General features: G+C 51.8%; 1 protein-coding gene across 10 annotated transcripts in view; it reads left to right on the forward strand.

The window, feature by feature from the left end:
* The window catches only part of Pde2a (phosphodiesterase 2A), an 89,311-nt gene that overhangs the window by 42,011 nt on the left and 33,882 nt on the right, over positions 1–13,418 (forward strand). The window contains exon 1 of one of the 10 annotated variants that reach the window (XM_063256554.1): positions 9,662–9,763. The exons of the other annotated variants lie outside the window; for them this stretch is intronic. Coding sequence (XP_063112624.1) covers positions 9,677–9,763 — 87 coding nt within the window. The 5' untranslated portion in view covers positions 9,662–9,676. Of the gene's footprint in view, positions 1–9,661; positions 9,764–13,418 lie in introns of those variants that run through there. 10 annotated transcript variants of the gene reach the window in all.

The following is a 13,418-nucleotide window of genomic DNA, read 5'->3' on the forward strand; positions in this document are numbered from 1 at the left end:
CTCAGCCCTGCTGGGGAAGAGAAGGGATGCCTCGGGGACCCTTCAACATGGAGAGGACAAGGTTGGAGATAACCAGGACCCAAGGGTATTGGTCAGACTATAGGATGCTGGAGAGAAAGCAAGAGAGGGATTGGGCTGCCTGCTGAGGACTTTGATTGCTTGGAGACTGAGGAGACAAATTACCTCACAGAATGGATGAACCAAGGGTCAGGTAAGCATGGGTTCAAGTCCCAGCTTCTCCATTTCCCAGAACTGTGACCTTGGTCCAATTGCTTAGCAGACTAAATATCAGTCTCATCATTTGCAAGCAGGGTCAGATCCTCCATCGTCACAGGGCAGAATTACGATTGTTGAGCATTAACATACAGAGCCACTGGGAGAAGTTACAAAGATGAGTGTGAGTGCCTGGCCCACAGCAGGTCCTTGGAGAGCTGTCCCCTTCTTGTCCCCCTCCAGGATTCAGTCCTTGGAGTCAGGACTTGGGTGTACCCCCACGAGGCGGGGCATGCCGGGGGGGGGGGGCTTGGCTGAGGATAACGGAAGTTCTATGGGCATGGCATGTTCCCATGGCTCTGCTGGGTGGCAGCCAGGGGAGCAGCATTGCCCAAACCACCCACACCCAATGGCATGGGTTCAGCACACTTTCTTGGGGTGACTCCCTGGCCTCTGGTCAGCTGGGTGGTGGTGGTAGGACCTCTTCAAGTGAAGCCTGGGGTCCTCCCCCTGGTCCCAGGCTTCTGCATCATTGCTTTCCAAAAGTTGGGGCTCAGACAGATCATGTTAGTGAGCTGAGCACACTGGTCAATGTCCTCCCTCTCTGTGCCAGTTCTCAGGGTCCAGATGGGGTCTTGGGTTTCCCCGCTGGGAGAGGCAGGCTAGGACAAGGGCACAGGTATCCACACCAGGCTGTCAAAGGTACAGCCCAGTGTTGACAGCTCTATTGCTAACCTGAAGATAAGTAAGCCCACCCTTTGGCATGGCACTGTTCCACTTAGGGCTTACTGGGCCTCGCTACCCCCACCACACCAGTGCTCCAGCCTCACAGACATGTTCACTGCCCCTCGTCACCAGTTCTTCACACTTACCTCTTGGTCTGGAGCAAGTTTCTCTTTTTTTTTTTTTGTCTTTTTCCTTTTTATCGGTACCAGGGATCGAACTCACGACCGCCTGCTTGCAAGGCAGGTGATTATGCCGCTGAACTAAATCCCCAGCTCCTCCCTACTGTTTTTTCAAGGCCCAGATCGAATGTCACCTCTTTGTGAAGTCCTCTCAGATGCTTCCCTCCCCTCAGAGTGAGTCAGTGTTTTCCCTTTCCTAGGCACTCACAGCTCCCAAGTTTCCCTGAGCTCACAGCTGGTAACTTGTTTCCTTAAGTGATTATGTGAGTTGTTCATTTTTTCCCATGTGATTATAAACAACACAGTTGCCTGCATCTCTCAAGGGCACCTGCAGGGCCCAAGATAGGCCCAGTGTACAGTAGGTGCTCAATAAAGACTTCTTTCATAAATGAAAATGGCTGTGAGTAAGGTCCAGTGTTGGATTAGAACAATCTGAGAGATTTTGGAGGAGGTGACATTGGAACTGTGACAGAGGGAGCGGGTCAAGGCTATGGACTGGTGAGAGCAGAGACCTGCGGGCAGTCAGAGAGGTTCGTGGGCCTGACAGGACCCACTGAAGGCAACAAGGACCAGCACAGACCTGGGATCAAGCAGACAGAGAAGCCTGCCTGGAACAAAGACTCAGCCCCAGGGGTAACTGGAGGAGGCTGGCTCAGTGCTGAGCCCCTAACTCCAAAAATCTTTGAGGAGGGCTGAGGCTCTGGTTTGGGGCTGAGGTGGAGGGCACTGGTGGTGAGTGAGAGGCCTAGATGTGGGATAGCACTCATCAGGGCCAACCAAGGGAGTTATCACAGGTGGTTGATGGCTTCGTCAGGCTTATAGGAAGAGTCACATGTCTGGGGCCACAGGTTTCTGAGCAGGGAGTGCCGGAGTAAGGCCAGAAGGGCCACTGCAAGGGGCACTTTGCAGCTCTGGGTCTGCTGTTCTGGAGAAAACGTTCTTTACTGCCAGCCCTGCTTGCTCCTTCTGGATTCTGTACATCAGCAAGTGGCTTCTATGATTCCCCATGGCCCCATAGGAGCTCCTGCCAAAAAATTGGCTATCGCATCTGGCATTTATGGGGGCACTAAGGCCCTGCCTTATGTCTGTGCCCACCTGTCGGGCTGCACAAGCCTGAGGTATACAGTAACCAGGGGTCTGGGAGGAGGTTTTACCTACCACTTCAGCCCATCTGTCTTCCCATCCATCTGTCCACACCCCTGACTGACTAGGACAGGACAGAGATGGCATCGCAAGTGCCGCCATCAGAAAAGTCTAGTCTACAGGGAAGGCATCAAGCCTGGAACTCAAACATGGAGAAACACAACCTGAGAAGAGCCTGGGTTGTGGGCAGGCTAAGTAAGGCCCAGGAAGACCAGGCCTTTGAGAACCTGGGAAGGATCTCAGAGAGAGGCAGGGATTGCTTCAGAGGAGCACAGCAGGCTGGAGGCAGAGCCCAGCCAGATGCTGAGGGCTCTGGGATGAGGCTGCTCCAGCCAACCCCTCCTCGCCACTGCCCCTGCTGTCCTGCTGGCCCTTGGCTGTAAACACAGAGAGAACAAGTTCCGTTTCCCGGGAAATATTTATCTCAGGCCGTGTGGGGAGCGTGCGCTCAGCCTCCTTGTGTCCTTCCTGCCGGTTGACCGGGGGGCCATCAGTGGGGCCACAGGCAGGGCCAGAAAAGAGGCTGTGCCCTGAGGCCCCTGCTTGGAGCAGGAATCTGAATGCTGCTGGCTGAGAAACAGAAATCTGTTTTCTCCAAATCCCTCAAACTGACCTGTCCTCTCGTATTCCTGTCGTCAGCCCTGTCAACCCCATTTCCTCCCCTGCAACCTCCATACTTTGCCCCTCTGTGGTACCCCTCCTTGGGATACTTTTGTTCCTCTTCCTCCATGTTTCCCAGCTCTCAGTCCTTCCTCTGGGGTGGCTTTCTCTGGGACATTTTCCCTAACTCTAATGCTCTTCCACCTGCCCTTCCTCAGGCTTCCAGAAGCTTTCACCCGAGGTCCTACTGGTCTTATCCAAAGTTGTTCGACATTGTAGGGAGTATCTTACAGGTTTCCTCCCTGGGGAGCACAGGCCAGGGAACCCCACACAAGGTCCAGAGTTCCCCTTCTCTGCTCATCCTAGTGAGGCCAGCACAATGCAGGTGACTTGAGTGGGGGAAGATGGAAAAAACTCAGTAACCCACTTAGCATCAGTGGGGAGACAGAGTAGCCCAGGACTTCTGCAGGCCGGCTCTGGGGGTTTGGGCTCTGTATCCCAGACTGGGCCAGGCCTGACTGAGCCCTGACAACAGGAAATCCTTGAAGGAACAAGCAGGAGCTGAGGACTATGAGCACAACAACAGGAAACAGCCGTGACACAGGGCAGCAGTTCTGTGACTGTGTCCAGCGGGGAGGGGAGCAGGGTTTCTGGGATCCAGCGTGATGTCAAGGATGATGTGAGACACTGATTGTGAGACCGTGGATGTTTTTTGGTGTGTGACACTGGGTTTGTGACATGTGATACCAAATATATGGGGTACTGTGCAAAGAGGAGGTGAGTCACTGAATATATGACCAGGGTGTGATTGAAGTGTGTAAGACTGTGGGCATTCCACCAAGTGTGTGACACTAAGGGTGATGAGGGGTTCATGGAAGGTGTGACACCATGAGCATCAGATACATAAACATGAGCAAATGACAATGCTCAATAAAGAGTGTGGTCCTGAGTTTGTGGCTTATGCTTATATGTTTGATACTGAGTTGTGAGATGGAGAAGATGCCCGAAGGTGGGACTCAGTGTGCAAATGAGAGTGCGATGTTGAGTGACATCAAGTGTGCAAAAGTATGTGATGCACATGACCCTGAGCCTGCCTGTGCATGTGTGACACTGTGTAATGTGACAGTGTGAGGAGTGAGCACATAGTGCTGTGTGTAGTACTGTCATGAGGAGACACCAATAGGTTCAGGCAGGGGAGGAGCTCTGCCGAGGGACGGTTTGGACGCTCTGGCGTCTGAGTGATAAGGGGAGGGGTGCAGAGGGGAGGTGGGCAGACCAGTTGGAGGCTCCTGAGAAGTGGCCAAGCTTTGGAGGTGTTGAAAAGGTAGAAGCAAGAAAACTTGCTAATGACAGAGGAGGTGAGCAGGGAGGGGAAACTGAGGGTGACTGCCAGGTCAGGTTTTTGGTTTGGCAAACCAGGTGATGGAGCACTGAAATGTTTCTGAGATGGGCAAGATCAGGAGAAGGGGGGATGGCCCCAGCTAAGGGGTGGGAGAAACAGAGACTGACAGGCCTATATTGGAGGTGTTAAGCCAAACATGCTGGTGAAGCTGTCTTAGCAGTTGGGAGTTAACAGGTGTAGGTGGTTAAGCTGTGGTCTTGGTTGGAACAATGTAGGGAGAAAGCATAACTACAGAAGAGGTGGAGGCACGGACAGAGCCCCTCACCCTGCACATGCTGCAGACGGAAGGAGGAACATAAAGACAGAGGAGCCACCAGGAGGAGGAGGACAGAGGAGGCCAGGCTGGGAGAGGGGCTCAAGGGGGAGGGAAGGGCAGGGTGCAGAGACTGAGCTGCACAGGCCGAGTGGGTGTGCCAGGCTGATAAGAACCTTCTCAGTGACAGGTGGGGCCAGAAGCCCAACTGGCCAGGCTGGACAGTATGTGGGAGCTGAAGAAATGAGCACAGACAGCCCTTTAGGGACCTGGGCTTTGAGCAATGCAGAGAAGGGGTGGGGTTGCTGGAAAGAGGTGCGGTCAGGGAAGATTAAAATATTTTGTTGTGGAATAGTTCAAACACACACAATACTAGAGAGAATAGCACAATAAACCGCCATACACCATCATCCAGATTCAACAGTTGTCAAGATTTGGCTATGTTTACTTCTTTTATTTCCTCCTCACTTTTTTTTCACTTCCCGTTAAGATTTTAAAAAATTTTTAATTGAGGTAAAATATACATAACATAAAATTTACTACCTTAACATCTGTGCCTGGCTGTGTGGTTCATTGTATTAAATTGCAGTTCAGTTGCTTTTAAACCAGTCTCCAGAACCCTTTCATCTTCTACACTGTAAACAACAATGCCCTCTTCAGCCCCTGGCAATAATCCCTCCCCTGGCCCCGACTGATGACTGTGGGCACCTCTTATAATTACAGTCACACAGAATGTGTCTTTTGGTGACTAGCTTGTGTATTCACTTGGCATAATGTCCTTAAGGTTCATCTGTGTTATGGCATGTACAGGATTTTCTTTTTTTAATGGCCAAATAATATTCTGTTATGCACAGTATGATTGAAATTACACAGTGAATGTTTAAATTAAAAAGTTATTACAGTAAAAGATATGTTGAGATTAATCTCACTCAAAATAGTTTCTTTTGCTTCAAACATATACAATCAATTGCTCTTGCCACTTTCATAAGCAGGTCTAGAAGTCCTGTTTTCTGCATATCTTTATGGAGTGTGATCAGAAACACAATGGATGCTGTTGCCAAGAGCCATCCAAAGGAAAGGCTTGTGGAAACATTAAGGTGTGTCCTCTTCCATCTTGTTCACTGGATCTGGCACCATGTGACATCTGGCTCTTCCCTAAAGTCAAAACGACCATGAAAAATAAGTGTTTTGAATTGATTCAGCACCCCGAGGTACTACAGTAGCACAACCAAAGACATGAAAGAGGACTTCCAGAATTGTTTCAGAAAAGAATGATGAAATAAGTGTTTGAAGTAAGAGGGAGTAATTTGAGGGAGATCAATGGCAATACTGTATGTCTTTTACTGTAATAAAAATTTTATTTTGTCTTTTTTTTTTTTTTTGAGACAAGGTCTCCCTATGCAGTTCAGGCCTGCCTTGGGCTCACTTTGTAGCCCAGGCTGGTCTCAAACTCGTAAGCAACTTCCTGCCTCAGCCTCCGGAGTGCTGGGATTATAGGAGTGCGCCACCATACCCAGTTTGTAATAAAATTTTAAAAACTGAAGCATTCACTATATTTTCACACCTACCACATTTGCTTCTCCATTCGTCCATCAATGAACACTCGTTTATTTCTGTAATATGACTGTTGTCAATAATGCTATCAACACAAGTGTACAAAGATCTCTTTAAGACTGCTTTCAATTCTTTTGAGTATATACAAATAAGTAGAATTATTTGATTGTATGGGAATTCTGTTTATTTTATTTGGAGAAGCAACTGTTTTTGACAGTATTTGTATGCTTTTACATTCCCATCATCCCAACAGTACGTGATGGTGTCAGGTTCTCTACATTTTGTCCATTACCTGTTATTTTCTGGGTTTCTCTGATGGTAGCCATCCTAGTAGGTATGAGATGCTATCTCACTGTAGTTTTGATTTGCATTTCCCTAAAGATTCATGATATTGAACATCTTTTCATGTGCTTGTTGGCCATTTGTATATCTTCTTTGGAGAAATGTCCATTCAAGTCCATTGTTTCTATTTTAATTGAACTGTTCACTTTTGTTGCTGACTTAGAGGACTTTATTGTTGTTATTGGTGGTGGTGGTGGCACTAGAGAGTAAACTCAGGGCTCTGGGCAGCTAGGGAAGTGCTGCAGCACTAAGCTGTGTGCCCACCTCCACAGGAGCTCTTTGTATATTCTGAATATGTATCCCTTATTAGATATAAATGTCAAAATTTTATCTCATTCTGTAGGTTGTTTGGCTGAAGTACTTTAAAGCAAATCCCAGGCACGATGTCATTGAAGGTGGATTACTATTATTATTATTATTACTATTACTATTCTTACACTTCCATGCTGAGATCGTGTATGAGGCTGAAGTGTGGTAGTGTCATGCAGCCAGCGTGGGACCTGTATCTGACACTGTGAGATGGTGACACAATGCCCTTGGGAGCATGATGTGTGATAGTGAGGGTATGGGCCACCCTGAGTGAGGGGGGCCTTGAGATGTTCCACATGGGACACTGAAATGACCGTGTGCCACTGAGTATGTGAGGCCTGCTATATGAAGGTGACAGCACTCCTGACTGTTATCTTGAAGTGACAGAGCAGGACACTGTCTGTGAGCGAGGGGGTGGAGGGCATGCTGTGGATGATGAGGGTGCCTCAATCAGTCCCTGCCTCAGCTGATGACCTCGGAAGGATAGACACTGTAGATGGATGGGGAGATATACTCTATAGGAAAAGGTGCTTTAGCCCAGCTGTGAGCTTCCCTGGAAGGCTTCCTTGGGGCAGGGCAAGAGCACTCCAGGGCACACTGCTGGTGCTGAATGAGAGAGGGCTGAATGGTGCTGGACAGCCCTACCTGGGCTCTGACTTCGGCACAACATGTTGTCTCTTGAACCTCAGTTTCAAGTATCAAATGGGGCTGCCGGCAGGTTTACACTAAATAGTGCTTGCAGTGAACATAGTCCTTGAGGTAGTAAGCGCTCCGCGTCTCCTGGAGAGCAGCCTTCTCAAGCCCCTGCACTCCGGGCATCAGATGATTGGAACACCTGTGGGATGTGGGAGGACTGAGGGTGTGCTGCATGATGGAGTCCTCCTCTCTCACCCTACCCACCCTCTCTGTCCCTTGCTGGTGTTGTCAGTGACACCCCCACTCTCTCCTACATCTTTCCCCGGCTCCTGGCTCCTGCTGTCCTCTCCCACTGTCAGCCTCCAGCCCAGGCTCCTGCAGCCTCATTCAATTAGGCTGATGCAATTTGCTCAATAAAAAGCCCCATAATTTGGTTAATCACACCGGCAGGAGATCTGGTCCTGTGGGGAGAGTGGGGAGGTGCAGGGGGTCCATACCAATAGCTGAGGGTACAAGTCTCCACATGCCTGGCTCCTGGAGCCCAGTGCTTGGCTCCATGAACCCAGATGCAGAGGCCTTGTCTTTGCGGTTTGCTTGTATCCCTGGAAGGAGGTCCTTGTTCCTCTGTAGGCTTCTGTCTCCATTTTGGACAATAAGAGTTGGGTTGGGGCTATTAGAACCCCCAGCCTGCTTCACTGGTCTCTGCATCCTGGATCTGTCAGTTCCTCTCATGGTGTCTGCAGGGCTTTCTCCTGGCTTTTGGGGGAGGGATGGAGAGTGAGTCAAGGGGACAGGACTCAGGGGAAGTTAAGAGGGAGGTGGCTGTCCTCAGATCCTCATTTGGAATGTGTTCATCCTAGTTCCAGAGTCAGACCTCTAGTCCTGTACTGTGCACTTGGAAGGGAAGGCAAGTAGAAGGGAGCTGCTATTTCTTGGTCACCTGCAAGACTTCTACTTCTTAAGCATTGTACAGGGTGGGTGGTACTGCCGCTGAGCCCACTGTCTTCAGTGGCCCTCAGTACTGCATCTGCCTAGAGGGTTGGGGTCACTTCTTTCCAGTTTGCATAAAGTGGCCTCAGCTCCTGCAGAGACCTAACTTAGGCAAGACTTGAATGGCTCCAGTTTAACCTGGGAAGCTTTTCTTGTTTTCTGTTTTTTGAGACAGAGTCTCACTATGTCTTGCAGCCCAGACTTGAGCTTTTGTATAGCCCAGCTTGGCCTCAGTCTCATATTCCTCCGGCCTCATCCTCTGGAGTGCTGGGATTATAGGAATGTGCCACTCTCCCCACTCTGGGGAAAGCTCTCATTTTACAGATGAAGAAACTGAGCCGAGGAAGGTTAAAAGACTTTCTAATGTGTGTAGTGTGTGCTGGAGTGGGGTGGGGCAGGTCCAGATCTGGGAAGGTGATGGAGGAGGTGTTGGGAGAGAATTGGAACACCCGGATATCAACATCCTCAGCCGTGTGCTCACTCCCTCATTCACAGACAGGAACAGCCACTGGTATACTCGTAATCCCTTACTGCCACACCTTCCTGTACACCCCAGGCTCACACCAACCACCCCAGTCACATGTTCATGGGTTTAAGTAGTGAAGGTCACCCACGTGCAAATGACCACGTACACACAAAGGCACAGGATACTCACATGTTTACACTCACAGAGGCTCCCACAGAAGCACAATTCATATACTTCCACACAGATGTTTTCCCAGTAACCCAAGGGACAGATCCTGCTGTGGTCACATGATGGTCTGTAGGGACATGCCGTTATGGACAACATGTATTTAGGTCACCAGAAAAGCAGGGGCTCCCCACAAAGTAAGAAATAAGTTCAGTTTTGTTACATATACTCAGAATTTTGCCATCAGAAAAATCACACAAAAGCCATTTGTATTTTCACTTCCAGGATGAAATTTATTTTGAATTACGGATAGCATCTGAGGGTCTGATAGAGGGCAGAATCTTTCAGGGCTCTGGGCCTCTAAGGATTCTGCACAGATTCATAGGCACAAAAATCCCACCAGAGCTCCCACATTTACCGACCCTGCCTGTGTGTGCGCGTGTGCGCATGTGCCCATGTGTGGGTACACGTGTACTTCACTGGTTCCCTGGCTGCCCTTGGGATATGAAGAGGGAGAGTAGGAGAGGTTCAGGGAATCCGGATGTTTGTTTTATGGCTCCTGGGTCCTCCAAAGGCAAATAGCTTTGGATGCCAGCCTGCCTGCTGGGAGGGTGGGGTGGGGTTCGTTAGGAGTGTGCTTTGGCCCTTGGAGCCCCACTGGCTGGGACCCTGGGGAATGATATACAGTGCTGAAGCTGATGGCCAGTTTTCCATGGGCTCTCAAGTCCATCATTTCCCCTCTCTGGGGCTTGATTCTCTCATTTGAAAAATGGAGGAAGGCGGAGGTGAGACTGGCTGGGCTTTTTTTCCCCTTGAGACTGAAATATGTGTAGAGATGCTCAGGCCTTTGGCCAGAAGAGGAAACGAAGGCTGGGAAGAGGTCAGAGAGGGACCAAGAGGTTGAAGGTTTAGGGCGGGGTGTGGAGGCCCAGAGCCTGCAATGCATCCCCCCTCCAACCCTCTCCTACACAGAGAGGGCCTTGGTCTCAGTGCCTGCGCCAGCTCTGGGTCCCTGGTTTACTCTGCTGAGGAGAGCAGTGGAGCAGGAGGTGGGGATGAGAATTGGGGAGCAGGGCTGGGGACTTCTGGGGTACCAGGTCAGACACAGACATGGAATGACAGGAGAGAGGAGAGGACATCATGGTTCAGGACAGGGGTGAGCAAAAGCTTTAGTGGGGAGGGATGAAGGGTTGGAGGGCATAAGATGGACGGTAGGGTAGAGGCCAGAGCGTGCAGAGCCCAGGTGGAAGGAGGGAGTAAATGGCAGCACCCCTCATTCCTTCACTCTTCCAGAGGTGTCCAGGAAGGCTTTATAAACAGCTCCCAGCAGCCAGGAGTTCCTAATCCTATGGCACTGTGAGGAGCCTGGCAGTCTTACGGGAAGGAGAGGGGTACAGTTGCATATATGCTTGAACAAAGAGCTGCTGGGATGGGGCAGGGGAGCCCAGAGAGGGTCTTATTGTGGGAAACACAGTGGACGGGAGCCCAGAGACAGGGGCATACATGTGATGCCCCTGCCCAGAAGACTCCTCACCCCAACCCCTAAAAAAGAAGGGCTATTTTTAGGAACAATAAAACTGCTCACACATTCCCGCCCGCAGGGGCGGGAGAGGCAGGCATCAGAGGAGGAGAGGGTAGGCCCTACTACTCCCAGCTCCTGCTTGGCCTTCAAAGGCTTCCCCACAGGGGTTTTCCTGGCTGGCCCTGGCTCTCCAGCTTTGTCTCCAGGGACCCCTCCTGGCACTCGCATCAGTCCTTCTGTTTCTGAATTGGTTTCTGTCCCTGTCTGTCTTTCTCCTATGCCCAGTTCCTCCCCCCTCAGGACTCGGGGAACAGTGGAGCTTGGCCAAGCGCTGAGGATGGAGCCAAATACAGTCATGGGATGAAGCAGTGTGAGGCTGTGGGAGACAAACCAGAGAGAAGCAGGGAGAGAGGCAGCATGAGAGCCCAGGAGGCTCAGGGAGAGCAGAGCACCTAGTCAGGGCGAGCCCCCAGCAAGCTGGCCACTCTGTGCCCATTCCCCACTTATCCCAGGAGAGGTCAGCTTTTCTCTCATACCCAGGTCGTCCTGATCCATGGTGGGCCCACATTAACCCTGTGCCAGGCTGGTGCTGTTCAGCACCCTCCTGTGTGAGTACTGTGTCTGACACAGGAAGGGACAAAAGACCTAGACCCTGGCCTAGGAGAAGACACTTTACCCCACCTCTACACCTGAGAAAGGCCATCAGCCCATCCTGTGGCCAAGGGAGGGTACTAGAGGGGTCCCCCAAACTCTCCTGCCTCCAGCAGGATCTGTTTGGTCCTTCCCTGCCTCCTCTGGCCGAGGTCTACCCCTTCACATGAAGACTGAACCCCACTACTCCTGGAGCCTGGAGAATCTGGTTCTGTGAGAATTTCAGGAGGCCAGGGAAGAGGCATCACCTGGGGGAAAGTTTTCCTGGAGAAGGAAAGGTCACTTACTCTTTGGGAAGAGCCTCTCTTGGAGCCCCACCCTTCTGTACTGGGAGATGACCCTAAAGTAAAGGCCCTGCTGGTCCAGAGAGGACTTTGGAATAGTCACCAGAAGCCCTGAGCACAAGACACCCTCATAGGGGTCACAAGGTCTGCCCCTATGCTCACAGACGGCATCTGCACCTCATGGCTTGGCAGCCTTGGGCCTTCAGGGGTTCACAGGTCAGCAAACATGTCCTGACTCCTGTGAGGGGTTGGGTGATGCTGGGGACCTAGAGAGGAGCAGGCGGAAACCTCTGCCTCTAAGAGCCTCTAGTATGATTGGGAGCCACATGGGAAAGCATGGCAATACACTGACACACAGCACTGTGACCCTGGAGCACAGGCTGTGGGAGTCCCAGGTAGAGAGGATGGTGAAGAGAAGGGAGGTCATCATTCCTCCAGTCGTGCATTCATTGTTCCTGTGGCCACCACTTCCTGAGGGACGTGCGTCTTTTTTCTAAGGCTGGCTCAGCTGCTCACTCAGTACCCCCTCCTCTCCTGCAGGAGCCTCTGTGGCTTGGACTTGCTCTGTCTTGCTCCCCACCCACCATGGAGGCCATGGGAGGGTTGAGGTAGAAAGCTTCACAGACATTCAGGGTTCTGGATCCAGGGCTGAGGGACTGCAACTCACCAAGCCCTCTCTCCTCAGGGCACAGACTCCCAACAAGGCCCAGGACAGGGCACTCACCCACCCAGCTGCCCTGGCTTTTCTGAGGCCTGCTCTGACTCCTGGTGTGCTTGTTATACCCACCCCATCGTTGCTGCTCCACTGTGCCCAACTCTGTTCTCAAGGAGACAGGAGAGGTAGAAGCAGCTGTAGATCAAGATGACTAGGTGGCAGTGGGGAAGAGGCTGCTGGTGCAGTGGACACAGGGATGGAGCCTGTGTTGGTTCTATGGTGTAGGTGAGGAAGCTGAAGGTGAGAGGGAGTGGAGGAAGCCCTGAGTGGGCCGGAAGCTTGATCTGATGTCTGCTATCTTCCTTACAGGTTCAGCTCCCCTTCCCCACCCTCAGTTCCTGCCTCCTTTCCTCTCCCCATGCTGCCCATTCCTGTTCCCCCTCTTCCTCTAACTCTGAACCCCAGAATGGGAACTCAATCAGGCCCTTGGAGAACTGATTGCACTTTCAAATAACCAACCTTGCCTCCGAATCCTGCCTTCCGACCCCAGTTTCTTCCCCCTTCTCATCCTTGCCTCCATCCTACCACTGGATGGACCCATCTGGGCCTGGGAGAGTTGTCAGGAGCTGGAGTAGGGCTGGGACTGACAGGCAGGATGGGAGGTCCCGGGGGGAGGGGAGCTGGCAGCGGATGTGGGGAAGGAGGTGCCAAGGCCAAGCTATGAGGAGGCAGGGGCACTCACTGGCGGCCTGGGACAGGCGCAGGTGTATTCTACAGTGCACGTGTCTCCAGCGTGGCTCGGAGGCTGGAGACGCGGCCCTGTTGGAGTAACAACTGAAGCCGGAGTCTGCGAAGACGGTGGGGATGGGGTGGGGTGGGGCAGATGGGCGAAGGGGAGGGAGGAGGAGAAAGAAGTGTGTGTGGGGGGTGAGGCCTCTGCAGGCTTCCTTTAGGGCTGTGCTCCTGAGTGGCAGGTGAACCTGTGGTCTTTGCCACCCATTGCCCCATCTCATCCTCTCCTTCCCTCTCCCCGCACTTCTCCCCTCCTTTGGGACCTTCCCTGTGTCTGGTGTCCCCTCATGCAAGTGAAATGGCATTGACTTGCATGCATCGGGTGCCTTGCTTGAACAATGACACCTCCCTGTCTGTCCTTAGCCCCTTTGCCTGTAAAGCGGCTTGATCAAACAGCACCTCCCAGGCTACAGAAGGGAGGGTCAGAGAAAGTGAACAGATCTCAAGGTGTGGTTCCCACAGCGTCTGTACCCTCTGGACAGGGGCAGAAACACTGCCCTGCAGGTGACTCCAGTGCACGTTGGAGAATCACAAGG

Source organism: Cavia porcellus, unplaced genomic scaffold, assembly GCF_034190915.1.
Source record: "Cavia porcellus strain 051 isolate PalLab524CR breed Dunkin Hartley unplaced genomic scaffold, mCavPor4.1 scaffold_9, whole genome shotgun sequence".
Classification (NCBI taxonomy): domain Eukaryota; kingdom Metazoa; phylum Chordata; class Mammalia; order Rodentia; family Caviidae; genus Cavia; species Cavia porcellus.